Here is a 19,848-nt window from a genome sequence, read left to right as displayed (position 1 = left end):
TTATAGTGTTAACATCTGCCTGTTGGTTGTTAAAAACAAAACAAAGCAGCCACGGACAAATGCAGGCTTCACCTTCTCACAGCAGTGCAGTTCTTGCAGAGCTACAGGCATAGTATAGGCAGCTTGCTTTTGATATCTATCTATTTGAGTGTATGATCAAATGCTAGGAAACAAAATTTACTATTTCCCCAGGTTCCCGAGCGATATTTACTATTTCCCCAGGTTCCCGACCCTACAGGATCAGCCTGCTTTACTTTAGTGATTAGTATAATGTTAAGCGACGCGGGTGGCGCTGTGGTCTAAACCACTGAGCCTAGGGCTTGCCGATCAGAAGGTCGGCAGTTCAAATCCCTGCGATGGGGTGAGCTCTTGTTGCTCGGTCCCAGCTCCTGCCAACCTAGCAGTTCGAAAGCACACCAGTTCAAGTAGATAAATAGGTACCGCTCCGGTGGGAAGGTAAACGGTGTTTCCGTGTGCTGCTCTGGTTCGCCAGAAGCGGCTTAGTCATGCTGGCCACATGACCCAGAAGCTTTCTGCGGACAAATGCTGGCTCCCTTGGCCAGTAAAGCGAGATGAGCGCCGCAACCCCAGAGTCGTTCACAACTGGACTTAACGGTCAGGGGTTCCTTTACCTTTATAATGTTAAGCACTAAATTGATGTTGCTGTTATGTTGTTGATACCAACTGCAATAACAACAACATTGTGACATCACAATAGATGATAGATAGAAAGATAGAAATAGAGGTTTATATTTATGACCGGCATTTATTTAGTGCTCTACTCAGTTCACCTCTCTTCATAGGGGAGCCGCTCCATCCTCTTTCATCTGTTTAACAACATTATGATATTGGCAATTTTATTTTCCGTTCCTTTCCTAATGATCGCTAGCATTGAATTTGCCTTTATCACATCTGGTGACATCTTCATCAAGCAATCCATTATGACCCCAAGATCCCACCCACCAACAGTTTGAACCCAAGTTCTTTTTCTTGTGGCGTTATGATGATGCATTTTTGAGAATCCAGTTGGATTATAAGCAGGATATAAAGCAGCCATGCATACATAAATCTTTTCAACTACACTAGACTACAAACATCAGCAAAAAAAATGGCTAATGCTGCATCAACAGAAGTATAGTATCCAAATCAAGGGTAGTAATAATACCTCTCTGTTCATCTCTTTTCATCCCATGCATAGTCCTATGTTAAATTCTACTGGGAGGTGGGAAGCCGGTGGGGGGGGGGCAGAAGGAATGCCAGCCTGGTCACTGGTTGAACCCATCCAGCCCTGCTGCTGCTGGTGCATTGGCATCAGGACCGGCCCTACGTCCAGGCTGGGTGGCGCAGGGCACCACGGCGCCGGCCCGCCAGGAGGGCGCCGCGAGCTGCGCCCGCCTGCTGCCCGGTCCGCCATGCAGCTGCGCCCACGGCAACCGCGCTGTGCCTGCCCGCCGCGCAGCAGTGCCTGTGGCAGCCGCACTGTGCCCGCCCGCCCACCGCGCTGGGAAACGGGGAGGGGGGGCGCCGGAGGGATCCGTCGCTCCATGGCACCAGGGGCGCTTAAGACGGCCCTGATTGGCATCATTTCAACCTTCTTGCCCCCACTCCCTGCTTCTGTTTCCTGGTTATGAACACCAGAGATCAGGTGGCAGGAGGCTTTCAGTATCACCTGAGAAATATGACACAATACCTATGCAATTCCATGTTATTTCACAACCTCTGATATAAAGATGCAGGTATATTATTTTGCCTTTGTGCTCTTATACATGTACCATGGAAGTGAGCAGCAATATGTACCCAAAGGGGACTCGTTAATGATTCCTCGCGTCACCTGCTTATTTTATTTTATTTTATTATTATTTTTGCAAACCAGACTGCTGTTATTGGCACAGAATTGAGGCTACTAGAAATAACTGGTAAACCTCGTCACTTGGAGCAATGGACAGCAAACATCCCAGTCCCAGGAACCACAAGAATGTCAGATGCTTTATTTGGTAGCCGCAGAGTTAACTGGTTGCAAAAACTTCACTGGACTGCTGGAAAAGCCTCAACACTGAAACTGGAACACAGGCTAAATTCAGTGGGCTTTTTTTTAATGCTTCTGATTCAACTTGAAGATTTTTCTATCAAAATGCAGGCTTCATTGAGATTTCTTAATGTGCAATTCAAACAGCTTTATTATAACCAACCCTATTAATGCAGCAGGACTATCTGCTTCCCCAAAGCATGACATTTCTATGGAAACCCTGTGAAACATCCTCATTTTGATTTGCACGATTTTTTATTATTTGGATGAACTCTGACGATTCCTGGGGCACAGCAGCCAGAACAAATTTGAGCTATAAAAGCCCAAGCTCCATTTAATGGTGACTGAACTTGGTCCAAGCTGTAATAGAAACAAGTCTGTGAAGAGATGCTTCCTCCTATGTTTGCTTTTTATAAACATCATTAACATTGAAATATGTAATGAATGCTTCCCCTTTTTGTGTAGCGCTGAACAAACTGAGGACCCTCAACAAACAAATTACCCTAATTACTAATATTTTAGAATACATCAACATTTAATTACCAGCATGACAAACTCTGTCAATATTTAAAGGTCATTTGATTCTTGTAAAGCTTTTAGAAAACCAGAAAAATATAGGGGGAAATATAAAGCAACTGTGCTGTGTTTCTTGTATAAACTGTGTTGAGAAACCAGAGTCCGGCTCTCTTGGTGTGAGAAGTGGCTGGAATGGCAGGTGCCCGGGTGGGAAGCCAAGGGGCGCTGAGGGGGGAGGGAGGGGCATTGCCATTGGCAACCTCAAGCACTGAGAAAGTAAATCCTATTCATGTGCAGGGTGGATGAGAGGAACACCCCTTTGCCCAGCAGTGAATGTGCTGGATGTTGGTTGATTGATTTACTTATATGCCACTTTCCCACAGTGAGCTGTGCCCAAAGTGCTTACAGCAAACTTTCAAAACATCAAAATACAGGGCTTTGGAAATATAGGTACACTAAGCTCACAACAGCATACTTAACAGGTTACAGTTAAATACTATTGTTGTGTAGTGGGTCCTCAGTGATTTCAGCTCAGTGCAAATAAGAAACAGGAGGCGAGGATCTGGTACAACATCTCTTTACTTCAAAGAACAAGTAAGAGCCAGAACACCGGGAATGGGGAAAACTGGGGCTTATATAGTAACAGAGAACTAGCAGGGAAAAGATACATTTTGGCGGGAACCAATGGCAAGGATTCCCTCCAGCGTAAACCAATCCAGCAGCGGATCCAAATCCTGCACTCTGAACTCCAGATTTTTTTCCATAAATTTCCATGATATATTGTCCGCCTTCTCGGCGTCGACAAAGATTAAGGCAGCTTTTATGTCAATTCTTGTATCTAGGTATTCAATTATATCTATCACAGTTCTTATGTTATTTCTCATTTGGCGCCCAGGCAGAAATCCAGATTGATCCTTGTGTATAATCTCATTCAGTATCTTTTTCCACCTGTTTGCCAGAATATCTGCATAAATCTTGTAATCTGTGTTAAGCAACGATATTGGACGATAATTTTTAACATTCATCAAATCAGTATGTCCTTTTGGGATCAGTGTGATAAAGGCATTTTTCCAAGAATTCGGAATCTCCCCCCCTTATTAGAATATTGTTCATTACTTTCAGCAGAGTTGGTGATAATTGTTCTGACAATTCTTTATAAAAATTTGCTGAAAGTCCCAGGAGCCTTCCCTGCCTTTAGTCTTACAATTGCTTCCTGTAACTCTTCCATTTCAATAGGTCCATTTAAGTATAATCTCTGACCTTCTGATATTTTTTCCAGCATATGAGATTTTAGGTATTTTTCCATATCCTCCTCCGCCTCTTTACCCTTTTGATATAGCTGAACCAGCAAATGATATACGTTCCCGCTAGAACTTATACATTCAAATAAACTCTGTAATACAATACAATAAACTCTATATTACAATACATACTTGGCTGTGCTATTACTTTAATACACAACAACTACAACCCACATTTAACTAATACATAGCAGTAAAAAAAAAAACCACAACATGAGATCAATATACATGGGCAGAGAGTATTTCAACAGGGCCTAAATCTTGCTACCTTTATTTTCTCTCTGCCCATGAATATTGATCTCATTTTGTTTTTGTTTTTGGGGGGGATGTGTCTTCTCACCAGGCTGGATGGTTCTCTCCACTGGTAGCAGCAGCAGCAGCAGCAAAGGGGAAATACCAGGGAATGGCCGTGACGCCAAGTCCTCTCCTTCAGCCTCCTTGATGGTCCAGCACCTACAGTTGGTCTTGCTAGATTGTCTGTATGTAAGGAGAGGTGAATATCAGAAGTTATATCAGAGAAATAGACTGCATTTTGGTATTGCTTTAGGAGGACAACATTTCCCGACATTGTGTGCTCCTAGGGTTCCTACACAGCCCATGCACTTTATTTTGTTTTACACACACCATCAATTCCCAGTTCTCTTCCTTCCAGAAGATGCCACTAAAAGGCTGCCCAAATCTTCCAAATGCTCCAAGGGGATAGTAGGACAAAATACTGGTTTCTGTTGAGATACACCTTGCATTGTACCTACGCGTGTGTGTGTGTGTGTGTGTGTGTGTGTGTGTGTGTGTGTGTAAACAAAGTGTACTGTATATACTGCTTGATTGTAAGAAAACCTCTCAGTGATTTACAGAAATATAGACCTCAACATGAGATGGTGGCGGGCTCAGAACTCTTTGTTAAGTTTCTGCAGCTACAGGAGAAGCTGTCCTTGATCACTGAATTTTCATTTGGGCTCTGTTAAAATTCATCCCAGGGTCTGGCAGGGGAAAATATTATCCCCGATAAAATGGCAGGTCCAGCATGAAATGACATAGGCCATATCTTGGCCACCTAGTTTTATGGTAGATTGGAGCAATATTCATTGCAGTGGCAGGTATTCATTCTGAACAGCGTAAAGAAACACAAGCTGCATTATGTTTTGGTAAAAGCAAGCTGTGTTTGTGGGAGAGAGAATGAATAGGAACTTTGGCTATGTGCACCCATTTTATTCTGGAATCACTGGAGACTGTGCTTGTTTTTCCTATGTAGTACACACACAATTTAGATCTACTGCATATTTTTTGCACCTAAAAAGTGCTTGAAAAAATAGTTTCATTCTGAAAATAGCTCATTGTAGATTGATTTTGCAATGTGTCCATATGAAAACTGATGGAGGGGGTCCTAGCAATGGGGGGTATGGATCTGCACCTGCCCAGTGACATTGTGGATGGATATATACCATGATGGTGATGGTGATCCTTTAAATTTGTATACTGCCCTTCATCTGAAGATCCCAGGGCGGTTCACAACATAAAATCGCAATCAGCGCTTCCTTCTTCACTCAGGGCATGTGCAGAGAGGAGAAGGCATGGATCACCTAACCCAGAGTTTCAAGTGTGTATCAGGAAACCAGACCCACACTTGTGCATGACAGGATCTAGAATCAATCTAGATTGAAAGCAGTGTGTTGAGGATGAGCATGAGCAATTCCAGATTGGGGAAAACTATGGTTTTCTGCTACAAATGGGTTAGTGACTATGCACCTTTATCTAAAGTCTCAATCACATCACAAAATTATTGTCTGTGAGGATTTGAATCCACAATGGACCTTACATAGCCAACTTATTTAACAGGAATTCAGCATGTGTGCCAACTATCCTCCATCCTATGATGAAAGGAAGCAGACTTTTGACTGACCACTTGTGGGTGTGGGTGGGTGTTTTTCGCACTAATAGCTTTCCTTTCCCTTCCTCCCCCACAACAAACAGACACCAAATCTAACAGACACCACACAAATGGAAAAAAGAAATGAGGAAGAAAGAGGGAAACAAGTAAATTCAGGCACCAGTTTTTTTAAGTCACATCCCTCAAAAAAAGCAAGCCTTATGAAACTTTTGGCTTTGCTCAAAATTTCTCAGATGTTTCACGAAAGCAGGAGGCTGCAAATTTACCAAACTGCCAACTCTATTCTTAGGAAATACCAGTTTTGCTGAGGGCATTGAACATCTTCATTGGTCTTACTGAAACTTGTTTTGCTTCCTTTGATTCCCCCAATTGTCTCTCCCAAGAAAGAACCTCCAAATTTGCCCCCAAAAAAATGTGTTTCAGAGAAATTCCTGATTTTATACTCGGGTGGAAACAGTCAATGTGGACCCTATGGATATATTTCATGTAGGATTTGAGGAAATGATGTTTTCCCTGGGGATTGCCAAAACAATTGCTTGGTGATTTTTCAATTTGTTGCCAGTATGAATAAACTCAATGTAAAATATTCTGCTACAAGACTGCACTGCATCAGTGTATGTGGTATGACTGTTAAAAGTAGTACGTGCAACCTCATTCTGTTCTCTAATTTAGCAGCTTGCTTTTCCAGTGTGCAACCAGTGCTTCACAATGCAACAGCAGGCCATTTGATCAAAAGTTATGCTGTTACATCAAACACAGGCATTTTCTTGCTCTGCTGGTCTCTTGGGAGTGACAGCAAAGCTAATAGCTATATTAACTTTTCTGTAAGTTGAAGCATTTTTATGTGAGCACTCGAGCTTAAAAGAAACAGGTTTCCACTTTATCCTTTTTTTTCTGAGAGCAAGCGCTGGACACATGACAAAGAGCTAAATGAAGTGCTAAAGTTCTACATGAGAAGAGAATTTCTAATGCTCCTGTTCCCTGTGGGAGTCCCCTGCCAATTTCCAGGCCACCTATGTGGGTCCAGTTGTCAGTGGCAACAGTGTCTGTGTTGGAATGAAAACTAAGTTGTGCTCACCCACGTCTAACTGACAGTGTCACGAGACAATCCCTTTGGGACAATCCCTTTGGGACAATCAGCTGACTGATTTATTACAATTCATCTCATGATTTGTGTGGCTCAATGATTTATCTTCATAAACAGCTCATGACAGCCTCTATTAAGCATCAGGATGATGTTACCCAGAGTAAAGGATGAGGCAAGGATAATTTGTTTTCATGATTTACTGACGATGCTCTCATAATTAGTCACTGTGTATGTGACAGGGCACTTAATGTATATGAAGTTCAGCGCTGAATCTCCAAGGATAGCAACATGTGAGATGAAAGGACAGGGTGTGAGTTTTCTCTCTCTCTCCCTTTCTCACACAAACACACACAAAGCCTATGGGAAGGGTGAAATGGTGGGACCAGCCAGCCAAGCTGCACTACTTTGTTTCTGTCCTGAATCCTGTGTGCCCAGTCAGACACACAGTCCCAAGGGGGCAACGCTAGAAAGTAGTCAGAAGTCAAAACAGGTCCAATCTTGATGGATGCATCTCAGTTTGCTCTAGCTGAGCAGCTGTGTCTCTCCACTTGCCCTGAGCCAAATCCATCTGAGTGACCACAACCTCCTCCCAGACCTGAAGAGCCCCATGATCCCCACTAGCAATCTGGGCTGTGTTCCCTTGCCTGCCTCAGCCTCCTGGAATGCACTACCCACTGTTCCCAGCACCACAGAGCCCACCGTGTCCACAGAGAAGGGGGCACCTCTGGTTCTGGTGATGTCCCCCCCTTCCCTGGCTCCCCTGAACTGTCAGCTGCCCCTGCAACATCCTCTGATGTCCCATGAGTACCTCCTAAGTCCCCCCAACCCCCTTCCCCATCTCCAGCTTGTCCCAGTCTGTTCCAATCAAGGCTACCCTTCTTGTCAAGATCCTCTTCCCTTTCCTCGGTTGTCCTGCCAGTTCATGGCAGTGCCCAACTGGCCAATGCATGCAGCAGGTGGGCGGCACAAGCCAATTTTACGTGAATCTCCCTTTAGTGTGCCACAAGCAAAGAACAGAAGTGAATCTGGTTTGCTGTGCTTCTATAAAGAGTCTTTATAGAAGTTACTCCTATTCATATCTAAGTGAACATGTCTAAGGGTAGGTTTTCTTAACCCACGTAAGGTGTGAATTAAGCCCGTGGTTCCCACAAAAAGGGTACAATACTTGGCCATCCCTGCTATTTAAATACCTCATGCGTTCCTTCGCATGCCACAGAAGCTTCATTTTTGCTGATGGATAATATTAGCTAGACAAGTATAATTTTATTTGCCTTTCAGGCCAGTAACTCTCCTGCTGTGGATTGATGGCTAAAATGGAATCCTTTCTAAAGAAATTACATATGAATAAAGAGTGAGGCAAATCTTTAGTTTTATTCACTGAATCAGAGCAGAGGTGGAGACACTTACTGCTGCTACTTTTCTTCAGATCTACCAAGTTTCTAATTAGACAGCATTAATTGTGTATGCAGGCTTGTTCATCCCACCCTCCAGAGGGTTGCTAAAAAGTGCTGCTAAAATATGCTTCCAGACAAAAGTTGTATTTAAAGTGTCAATGCCATTGGGAGTGCCTAAGCATCTGGCAAACACTGCTAAATCTTCCTGCTTAGCTATCCTGAAAATTCACTGTTGGTTCACCTTCCTAAATTTTCATTGATATATCATCAGAAGAATATGTTGGCTTAAACCAAGAGGTTGTACAAAGGTGTGTGTTGTACAGAAACACTTGCATCAATGCTGTAAATTTTTGAAAGAAAAACTAATGAAGAGGCATTCCCGGTGTTTAATCACTACTACGGTAGTACTATAGAGAATTTGAAGGGAGGTTTTAGCCTCTGTTCTCCCCACCAAACAGCAGCCATCCACTATGAGATTGCATCCTTATTTTTCAATTAATTATGAGCTGAGAATCAAGTCTAGAATTAATGAACAAATTTGAATGGAAATATGAGGTTGGAACGTGGTGCCAAGGGATTGTCATTACAAAAGAAGGTTTAAAATGTAACAAAAAATAAAACAAAATACCACCCACCCTAACTTTCAGATGTTTTAAAAGATCTCATAAATGTCCCCATGACTGTGTTAATTTAAAGTGCTCTCCCCCCATAGCTGAAAATGAGGAGGGTGTTTTTTTGAGCCAGGGCTTTAAAAGGGGGGGGGAGATGCTTAGCGCTTTGGCTCAGGACCCCCTTCCACCGCAAGACCTTTCCTGGAGATCCATTTGTAAGTGTAGCATTTCACATATAGGTTGTTTGCACCTGCTAGTCTTTTAGTGATTTGCTGATTTCAGTGTTTCTGCTGGTTTTAGAGTTTTATGGTTTCAGTTCATCTTAATATTTTTGCTATGATTTTTGGATCCACCCTGAAAGCTTTCTAAAATTTATTTATTTGGGTGTTTACTTTTTTCTTTTTTGTAAATTTACAAAAGAATAATATAAAATAATGAGTGAGAAATGTCCTAATTTTCATCTGAGGAATGTTGGAGGGTGTCCTGCAGATAACCCATTCAGTTGGGATCATGTGACCTGGAGGGTAATTTATATTTACAGGTTTTTGGGGGGGGTATTTTTGCTCCTGCTTTAATTGTTTGCTCTTAATTTTACTCTCCATCTGGAAGTAAGTTGTATGTAGAGGTTTTAATATGGATATTCTAAGTGACAAATAATCAGAGGGGAGAGAGTCAGTTGCCTGTGCCTAGAATTCTCTGAGCAATCTTTTGGGCTGCTGGTTTACCTGCTTGACTTCCTGACTTACCTCCAGATTAATAATTCTGATAATGAGTATTCTTTGCTCATACTTTAGAGTCAATAAATGGCTCTAAAATCCATTTAATGAAAAATAGCCTAACACTCATTTACTTCAGTTGCACAGATCATTCCATATTGATTTGATCTCTCAAGATCAACTATAAAGACATTTGAGAATTAACTGCTGTAATGTTGTTTGAAGAATAATTAGCATATGGTGTCTTTTGCTATTTCTTACAAGATTTTTTGAATTTGCAAAAAAATAAAAATAAAATGGTACTCATTAAACCATTTCTTTCTCCATGTATCTTATAACAGAAACATCTGTTCCTTCTTGTTCAATCAAAGTGACAATCTCAAGAGTCCCAATTTTAAAAGTAATGCCATTTAAAAGAAATTCTAGCAAGACAGAATATGCTTCATTAACATATCTAATTTGCACATGAAAAAGAAGTTTCTGTGACTCGCAAGAGGGTTGTGGTTGCATGCTTTAAATAAGCAAGTTAAGAATTTTCTAAAATAATGCATGGAAGAATAAAGGCAGCAAAATGCAGTTATAAATTGATACAAAATATTAAGTAGAGACTTCTAAGTATATATTTATACCTGATGCATGTTCTACTTCTTGAGCTGTACCAATTTTAATTTAAAATTCTTTCTGCACACATAACACCAATCAATGGACTTACATAGAGATAATCAGAAGTTTCTGTAAATTTGAAACTGTCAGATTTTCAATTTTGTTGCTTCAGGGTTCCTTGATGAATAAGGAGGAAAGAAGGATCTGAAACTGAATTTCACAATGCCAATTCCAGAGTGTGACAAAGAGAAGGACCTTCCAGCATGGTTAAAAATAGAGAGCAGCCCAGGGAACTGAATCAGTTTGCTGGATATATTTATACCCCACATTTCAAAGTTTTATTTCTAGCGCAGTTTATTAAAAAAGTACTGTAAACAATAAAATAAGGAATTGTTGAAACAGAAGGACTCTTATGTGGAGATTTGGTGGAATCTTGCAGAAGCGCCTCATGATTGGTTCTGTTTTCTTCTTGTCATTAGCTTCCTTGAGCCCTTTAGTCAAAGTAAGTGTGCATGCCACATGTTCTAGACAAAAGCATGGCTGTCAGGAGCAGTTTAGCAGCACAATTCTTATGACTTTTAGCAAATAAGCCAAGTCATATGATATACAGTAAGCCTGCAACTTACTTGGGGGTTATGTTCCGGGGATCACTCCTGATGCCAAAATCACAAATAGTCAAAACACAATGGGTTCACTGGCAGGTGGGACTGCCCCCTTTCCTGCCCTTTTTAACTGAAATATGCATCTCAGGTGTCAAAGGCTGCACCTTTAGCATTCGTTGAAGACTGTATAGTGAAGGTGCCGGATGGACCTCTGTGGGGAGGGAGTGCCACAACTTGGGGGCTGTCACAGAGTATTCTGGGCCACCAATTTTGTCCAGGGTGGTGAGGCACCATTAATCTTTGGGTCCAGTCAATTAACCAGCTACAAATCCACCTAATAGTTACAGTATGACGTATTACCAGCTTCTCTTCAAGAACCAAGACCAAGATTGTGATATTTGGTGGACACAGTCCTAGCTGTAGATAGTGCTTGGAACAGCAGACTCTAGAACAAACTCACTCATTTAGATACCTGGGTGTACTTTTTAGTGAAACACTCTCTTGGAAGTGTAATATGGAGTTGATGAAAGTCAAAGCACAGAAAACCCAGTGAAGGCACTGATGAAGTTCTGTTCCAATAAGGGAGAGCAGCTGGTTGAACCTACCCTAAGTGCTTGCTCAAATGCTCTATGGGGGTGAAATCTGGGCTCTGATTCACACTCCATTCAAATCCATTTGAAGTTTTGGAATCTGTGGAGAATAACTTTATTCAGAAGCTATGCCATCAGGAAGATCAGCAGCTATTCTTCATACAGAATCCAGGTGGCCAACAAGGCAATAGCAGACTACACTCAGTTAAAGTATATGTTTAAAAATTGCTACCATGCCAATTGGGCGTTTTCCTGCTTTGTGCTACATGAATTTGGGTGATAAGCAATTCTGAGAAGCAGCTGCTCAATATATTTTAGACTATTAAACTGTTATTCTGTTCTGGAACTAGGGATTGGCTCTTCTGATGGAGTCTAGGACTTGCAACTAATTTAGAACACCAAATTTTCCTCTTGGTATCTACTCTTGTGAACAGAGCATTTTAGAGCTAATTATCTGATCAAACTGTCACCATTTTCTTTAAGAAATGCCTTTATTGAGCTGCGTTTCCAAGTGATGTCCACTGCAGTCTTGGGTGGCTGCTACAAGAAGGTCCTGTACGCAGACAGACTTTGTCTTTGTGGTCAGTCTCAGGTGGAAGACATCATTCATTATTTGTTCGCCTGCCCCTTATCAAGAAACCCACAAGATCACTTTCTGAAACCTTTGTTCACACAAGCAAGCAGGTACAGCCTGGTAGAAATGGGCCAGTTTCTTTTGGGTGACAATAATAGCTTCAGAACACACAAGGCGACCATCTAGGCACTGGCTGCGAAAGAAAGAAAGGGAGGGAGGGAGGGACTTAGATAATACCTCTATCCTTGCAGAGGGCACAGATTTCTGTTCGCTGAGTTTGCACTCCGCTTGCTTCAAGACCAGGTATACCAGCCTCCTTTTTCTTCAGTGTGAGTCTGTAGCAATTTGCTGCGGTCACTTACTCTCTAGGCTTTTGGGTAATTAGGTAAAGGTAAAGGGACCCCTGACCATTAGGTCCAGTCGTGACCGACTCTGGGGTTGCGGCACTCATCTCGCTCTATTGGCCAAGGGAGCCGGCGTACAGCTTCCAGGTCATGTGGCCAGAATGACTAAGCTGCTTCTGGCGAACTAGAGCAGCGCACAGAAATGCTGTTTACCTTCCCACTTGGAGCAGTACCTATTTATCTACTTGCACTTTGATATTGCTTTCGAACTGCTAGGTTGGCAGGAGCTGGGACCGAGCAACGGGAGCTCACCCCGTCGCGGGGATTCGAACTGCCGACTTTCTGATCGGCAAGCCCTAGGCTCTGTGGTTTAACCCACAGCGCCACCCATGTCCCGGGTGGGTAATTAGGGACTCTCTTACTCTTTAGGATTCAGGGGCATGAGTGTACTAATTAATTAGTTGCTGCCCGCATACTCTGTAACATTCAGTCTAAAGCACTATGCATTAACTCCTTGTCTTTCTTTTATGTGTCATAAACCAATCTTTTTCTACTTCCTGGTGTGACAAGTGCTTTATTGTGTATAAGAGCTCAAGGTTTATGCACATTTTAAATGGATGCTTGCCCGACTCCATGCAAAATGTCCCAGTCCTTTCAGGCGTGTGTGTTGGGTTCAAATGTGCACTGGACATGCATGTGGGTTCAGTCACATGCCTTGTAACAATGCGCACTAGGGCTGCAGTTCTCTGCACAGTTACTTTTGAGTAAATAGGATTCAGCAGCAAACTTTGGTCCACATTTTCTCTTTATTCTGGTTACAACAATTATCTCTCGAGAAGCCAGGTGCTTTGTCAGCAGCAGCCTAATGATTTGCTTGTGATTATCTTTGGGAATGTGATGGTTTTTAAAAAATAAATGATCCACCTGAAATAAATCACACTACTTGGGTCAAAAAAATTTTTTGTATGTCCTTGCCTTAATATTCTTCAATAAATAATGTGTGAACCAGTCATGTTTCTATGATCAGTTTTCATTTTGAATGGAGTGAATAAGGTTTATGTTACAGGGACTACCCAAACTTTGGTGAAAGTCAGCATTCATATATTGTAGTCCCAGTCCCATCTCCCCACTTTCCGCCATGAGACCCAAGTGAGGTGTAGCAGAACAGACTTAAACAGACAACGATCTGGATTAAAAATGTGCCAGGGATTATGGCCTCCCCAAGATGTCAATCTACTGAGGTGGCTGTCCTAAGGTCACCACTGGAAGCTCCAAGTCTCGTCTGCCCCCACCCTTGGCTTCCGAACAGAGACCCACTGAGATCCTCTAATGGGGTACCCTGAATACACCACTGGTTTATGACAGGGTGATGCACCACTTCACCCCATGCTTAAAGACTTGGATTCCACCCAGCGTCTTAATGTTTTGTGCTGTGATGTTTTGCCCTAACCTTGACTGGGCACAGCAGCAGCCATTGCCTGGCCAGCCAGCAAGGCACTGCCCATTTGGTGGGGCCTCTGATTGGCGCATTAGAAGCAGGGTTATACCCCAACGGCTGGCGAGCATGTAAGAGCTGTCTGCTGGGGTGGTGGCTGAGGGTGAGGGGCTGCAACCCCCGCCCACCTGGAAAGGGTGAGCATCCATTATTCTCCAATAGAGATACATCACTTCTCCAGACATACGCAAGGGGATGTGGGAAATTTTATTGGGTAACAGCTGTCACCATGACATGCAGCTGTCACCTAATTTTGCACATGTTGAATGCTTTCAAATGTTGACTGATAAATGACTTCTTATACAACTACCGTAGTCTGACAATATTCTACAGCTAACCCTACCCCACTGTCCTAGGAGATTCAAGACAGATTAGGAAATGGAAAGATAACCAGGCTGTCTCTTTCTCCCACTTGCAGGGGCTGGACTCAATGACGGGCAGTGGCATGAGGTTCGGTTCTTAGCAAAGGAAAATTTTGCAGTGCTCACCATTGACGGTGATGAAGCCTCTTCCGTTCGAAGTAACAGCCCTCTGAAAGTTTTGACAGGAGAGAAATATCTGTTTGGAGGTAAAGATTTTCACTATATGTTCTGAGAAGAGTGTTTATGAAAGGGGGATATTTTGCTTTCAATAAGGTCTTTCCTTGTGAACAATGCAAATCACATCACCATAAATGTTTCCATTCTTAAAATGGTTTTGACTTTATTGTTAGGAAACTCTTTTCAAACAGTGCCCTGCTTAAGGTGTGAGTTAGCAATGCTTGCAGATCCTTTTGTACAGTAGAGACACATGACCTTAAGTTGCATTTTCAGAGTAGACTCATCTGAGCTGAATATTCATCAGTTTTGAAATTCACATTGAACAAGGTTGAGCTCTTTTGTATGTAAACTGAACTTGTTTGAAAATCTACTGTCTTTGAGGCACTTCCAAAAGTGAACAGCTTCCCAGCCTTGGCACGATGAAGTGCCCAGGCAACTCCTAAAGGAGCCCTCTCAGAGAAGTGTTGCAGCATTGGCTGTGGAAAGGCTTGAGGAATTCAACATTGACCAATAGGAACTGAGCTATTTGCATCTTCCAGACTAATGTGCAGATCAGAATTTAGTCATCTATCCAATTTCATACTTCCTCCGTTAAAGTTCTCTGCTCAAAGAATGTGTCAAAATATGTTTAGAAATGTGTGTTTTGCGAGAAAACGCATTTTTAAATATGTATTGTTATGCAGATCTAAACAGATCTTTAAAAACTGATTAATGTGAAAAGGGGATGAAAAAGTGACATGGACCAGAAATATATTTATTTATCTTTCCATACTTACCCGAAAGATCTATGCAACCAGCGAAGAGTGCAAAACCCCCAGGCAGGTCCTGGCAGGAACTTTCTGGGTAATCCATGGCCTCTTGAAAGGTTGTGTGTGTGTGTGTGTGTGTGTGTGCTCCATAAGCACATGAGTGGAAGGATCTACGGCTGTGCCACAAAGATGATATAGGAAACATTCCTGAAAGCTAGAACCTCCAGCCCATGGATAGCCTCACGGAGGGAGGTATCTGGTAGGTCCTGTAGATGAGGGAGATTAGCTATAGGTCCTTTGTTCCTCTAGAGTTGTATGCTCTGCGAAGTTTATATTGATTGTTTTAAATGCCTATATTTCTGTTTGGATTTAAAAGAGGGGGGGGGAATGTTTCCATCCCAGTAGACTGACAGATGACATTGATATAAAGATGCCTCTGCCTGTATCACAAAATTTAAAAAAAACCACATTTCAAGGTTACTCTCATTTCATTACATTTTGCTTCATTTCATTTCATTATCTCTCATCCATAGAAGTATTAAAAACACATATGGAAATTAGTGTTTAAATAGTCTTACAAAAAGCTAATATACACTTCATTAAGGATAGGCTCAAATACTCTCAATAGGCATGGCTCACTGCTCTGAAAAACACGTCCTCTTCTGGCAATGAGGATAATGAAGAGGCTCCTCCACGGCCGGCGCTTGTCATACATAAATATGGGTATATTAAGAATGATCCATGGACAAGCAGAGCCTCTGTTCTCCATTTGCAGCTGCCTGGCCATCCAGGTTCCCTGTGTCCCTCCTGAAGGCAGCCGTTTCCTAAGTACTGTGGACTTCAATAAAGAGTTCTGAGTATCTGTCATTTTCCGTCTGTCCCTCTCTCTGGAAGTCAGTGGAGGTTTCTAAAGGAAAAGCATATTGCTATTGACAAAGTGCCCATCTGCTCAGTAAGAACAACCCATGACAAAAAGAAAACAAACTTGAAAAAGGAATATTTATTAATGTATAGCCTTTCCCATTTCACAGGGCATACATGTGGGGTATAAAATGTTCTCTATTGAGTTGAAATTAATATTTGCAGATATTTGAAATTTGCTACCCAAGACTTGAATGATTTACTTCAAAACTGAGTGCTTTAGACCTTGGCATTTCATGAGATGCATACTGTGAAATACAAATATAACTGCATGTCATATATCAGATCCCACCAAATATTAAATAGCATTGTTTTATCAGCTATGAAATGTTTCATGTTTTCTAACAAATACTGTCAAATGACAGTCAGCTATAAATCATTGAAATCAAATCTTCACATCAAGTCCCATCGGAAGTCAAGCACTTAGAGAATATGCCAGACTAACTGGAGAATAGTCTGTCCCTCTTAATGGGAAGGTCCCCAGGTCGTAGCCTGGCCTGCGGTTTGGGGAGTTATTCTTCAGTCTCACCTGGAGGCATCATATTGGCTTCCCTTGGATTGGGGCGTAGATATTTGCACATGAATGAAAACAGGTAAATCCAGTAATTTTGTATTGAGAAACTGTTCCAAAGGCCCATTGGATGAAGAGTCAGGGCAAAACTGGGGAAATTGTTTACATTTCTTTTAATTTAGTCTCCCATAGGTAATTTGACTCATCAAGAATAAACTCATTTGGATTTTGCAGTGCGTATTTTTAGAAGTCTGGTCACACATGCCATGATTTTTCCCTCTTTGAAACCTATTCCCAAGAAAGGTGCATAAATGTCACATCTAAAATACTACAAGCTTCCCTCCCAGCAGGATTTCAGAAACAAGCCTCTGTGTTTGGGGTGCAGTATTGCGGTGTCTCAATGGAATTGCTCAATGGATGGACAGATCCTGAAGCTGAGGCTCCAAGACTTTGGCCACCTCATGAGAAGAGAAGACTCCCTGGAAAAGACCCTGATGTTGGGAAAGATGGAGGGCACAAGGAGAAGGGGACAACAGAGGACGAGATGGTTGGACAGTGTCCTCGAAGCAGCCAACATGAGTCTGACCAAACTGCGGGTGGCAGTGCAAGACAGGAGTGCCTGGCGTGCTCTGGTCCATGGGGTCACGAAGAGTCGGACACGACTAAACGACTAAACAACAACAACAACAACAAATTGCGGCGTCTATGTAGCATACATAAAGCAACATCTTTTTGGAAAGTTACCTTTTCAAAAATGCAACGCTCTCACACCACTATGTGAATATTCCTTGTAGATTTTTGTGTGGGGTGAATTGTGTGTTTCTCTGCCTGCATTAAATGCTTGGGAGCTGATTGAGTCTAACAGTGATCATATGGAATTCTGTTTGAAACCAACGAAAAATACTTACCGTAACTCTTTTTTGTGGGCCTTTTTCCGAGCCAAGGCTTGAGCCCTGAAATCTGTTTTCCGCTTTAGAACTCAGCCATGGAACATGAAAAGTTTGATACAGAGGCTTATTGGGATATGACGCTTTGTTCTCTTCAAGCAGCTCTTTCTCAGCCTCTGCTTGTACATGTCCTGGATGCTTTTTCTTCAGACCTTCAGGGCCATCAAGATGTGCATCCAGAGCTATAAATAGGAGGGAACATGAGTCTGACCAAACTGCTTAAGTTCAGCTGGATTTCAGGGCCAGGGACTGTGTGTATCACTGTCTGCCTCTCTGTATAACACAAGCCTGGGCATCTTGATACACGCAGTACAATTATGACTGGTGGTTCACCGGAAGCTCAATAAACTTTATTGCTGCTTGCCTGAGAGAGCAGTTGTGAAATATCTGGCAGGCCACAGTTCACAGCTTGAATGCAGGCTGTTTTCAACTTGCTGGGTCATGAGATGGGCAGGCCAGATGTGGCCCTATAGTGTGCATGGCACTTGATGGAATCAGGCAAGCAAGGAAAGCAACCCCCACGTGGTATATAGGTGAATTTTAATAGTGGGAGAGACAGCAAAGATGGTAGAATATGAAGTAGCAAGTTAGTCTTAGACAGCGACATAGTGCAGGCATGGGATGGGGGGGGGGCGTCATCCTGGGCATATTTTTTTCAGGCGGCACAATGAGGCACCCCAACAAAAGACTCCCCTCATTGAGGCTGGAGCCACAGAGAGAGAAGCTGTGCCTGGGCCAGGTCTTTGTAGCTTTATGGCCCAGCACCTCCTTCAACTTGTGGCTGGTGAAGGATGTCCGTGCGTGTCCCACCCCTTGGCTGGCCGAGAGGGATGGGGAGGATGGTGGTGCCATCCCATTGCGCCTCTACCTCCGCTGGGCTCTGGTGTGCATCTTAGCACCACCAGACCACAGATCCACTCCCGGATCAGGCCTGACCCAGCGGTGGGAGAGAAGGAGAGGTGGCCGCAGCATCACCATGCCTCTCCTCCGCTGGGCTCCGGGGTGCGCGGGAGCTGTGGAGACAGCTTCCTCATGTTACGGCCCAGTACCACTGGGCTGCCCATTCCACAGGGGGGTGTAACACTTGCCCCACCCCAGGCAGCAGCAACCTATGCTACACCACTGGTCTTCAATCTTCAGTTTTGTAATACATTAGCTGGACCTTTAAAAAAATTCTTTTCATAGAATCATAGAGTTGGAAGAGACCACAAGGGCCATCCAGTCCAACCCCCTGCCAAGCAGGAAACACCATCAAAGCATTCCTGACAAGATGGCTGTCAAGCCTCTGCTTAAAGACCTCCAAAGAAGGAGACTCCACCACACTCCTAGGTAGCAAATTCCACTGCCGAACAGCTCTTACTGTCAGGAAGTTCTTCCTAATGTTTTGGTGGAATCTTCTTTCTTGTAGTTTGAATCCATTGCTCTGTGTCAGCTCTGTGTTTTGCACATGGTGGCTGCAATCATGCAGAGTGCTTTTCTTTTGCTTCCTAGACTAGAAAATCCCCAAGTGTTTTGTTGACTAGGCAATTAGAAAGAAGGAGCGAATGAAGCAGCAGCAGCCCCTGGACCTGCTTCCCATGCCACCATCATTCAAGGACAGCAGTCTTTAGCCCCAGCCTTTGTTTGAATTAAACCCTGGGAATGCTGTGCTCATTATCTCTTGAGGTGCCTCTTCAGGGTTGAGATCGCATTTCCAATCTTTTAAACTGCATATGCTAGAACTGATGCCTGTGAAATGTCCAGGGGGATGGAAACAGGGAAATTATATACTGTATCAGAAGGCATTGCCATGTCCTTTCCAGTTGTGGTGTGCAATGCTTTATTCCTATGCCTGTGAGTATATCATGTCGAGTGCTTTCACTGTCTTTGTCTTTTGTTGTGCTTAGGATGCTAAGAAGATTCAGAGATAGCCTTAAGGGACTTTAAAAAAGGAAAGGGGGGGGGGAAATAAAATGTGCTTTCAGTTCTTTGAGTTGTGAAAAGATGTGTGCATCTGCACAGATTATGTATCTGTGATATGTTGGCAGGACATGTGCAATATAACTTGGTTTAAGTGTCCATTACCTTGGACATCTCCCCCCCCCCCCGAATACATAGAAACTTTTAATTCCCTTTCCTTTTTCCAGGAATTGAGCATTTTAAAGAAACAAGCCTCTCACCCTCTTGAGAACTGTGTTGCCTTTTGTTGCTTTGGCAATTATGTGCATAAAACAAAAGAGCTTTGGGGGAAAAATGAGACCATTAAGCACAACAGAAAATGTTTAAACATTTAGATGTGAGAGCTTTTATGTGCCTCCTTATGCCTTCACACACCCACCCTGCCCAGTGCTCAGGGGAATAAAATGGAGAGAGAACAGTCTGTGAAATGGTTCCATCAAGGCCTGCTTTTCATCCTTCTCCCATTTTGATTTTCAAATCAAAAAACAGTGAAAGA

At 42.8% G+C, this 19,848-nt stretch overlaps 1 protein-coding gene across 1 annotated transcript in view; it reads left to right on the top strand.

The window, feature by feature from the left end:
• The window catches only part of CNTNAP2 (contactin associated protein 2), an 836,988-nt gene that overhangs the window by 485,996 nt on the left and 331,144 nt on the right, over window positions 1–19,848 (top strand). Inside the window, exon 9 of the mRNA XM_035101355.3 lies at window positions 14,166–14,315. Coding sequence (XP_034957246.3) covers window positions 14,166–14,315 — 150 coding nt within the window. The remainder of the gene's footprint in view (window positions 1–14,165; window positions 14,316–19,848) is intronic.

This window comes from Zootoca vivipara, chromosome 11 (assembly GCF_965207765.1).
Source record: "Zootoca vivipara chromosome 11, rZooViv2.hap1.1, whole genome shotgun sequence".
NCBI classification, from domain to species: domain Eukaryota; kingdom Metazoa; phylum Chordata; class Lepidosauria; order Squamata; family Lacertidae; genus Zootoca; species Zootoca vivipara.
Note: the sequence above shows the minus strand (reverse complement) of the source record. Positions and strands in the feature narration are given on the sequence as shown.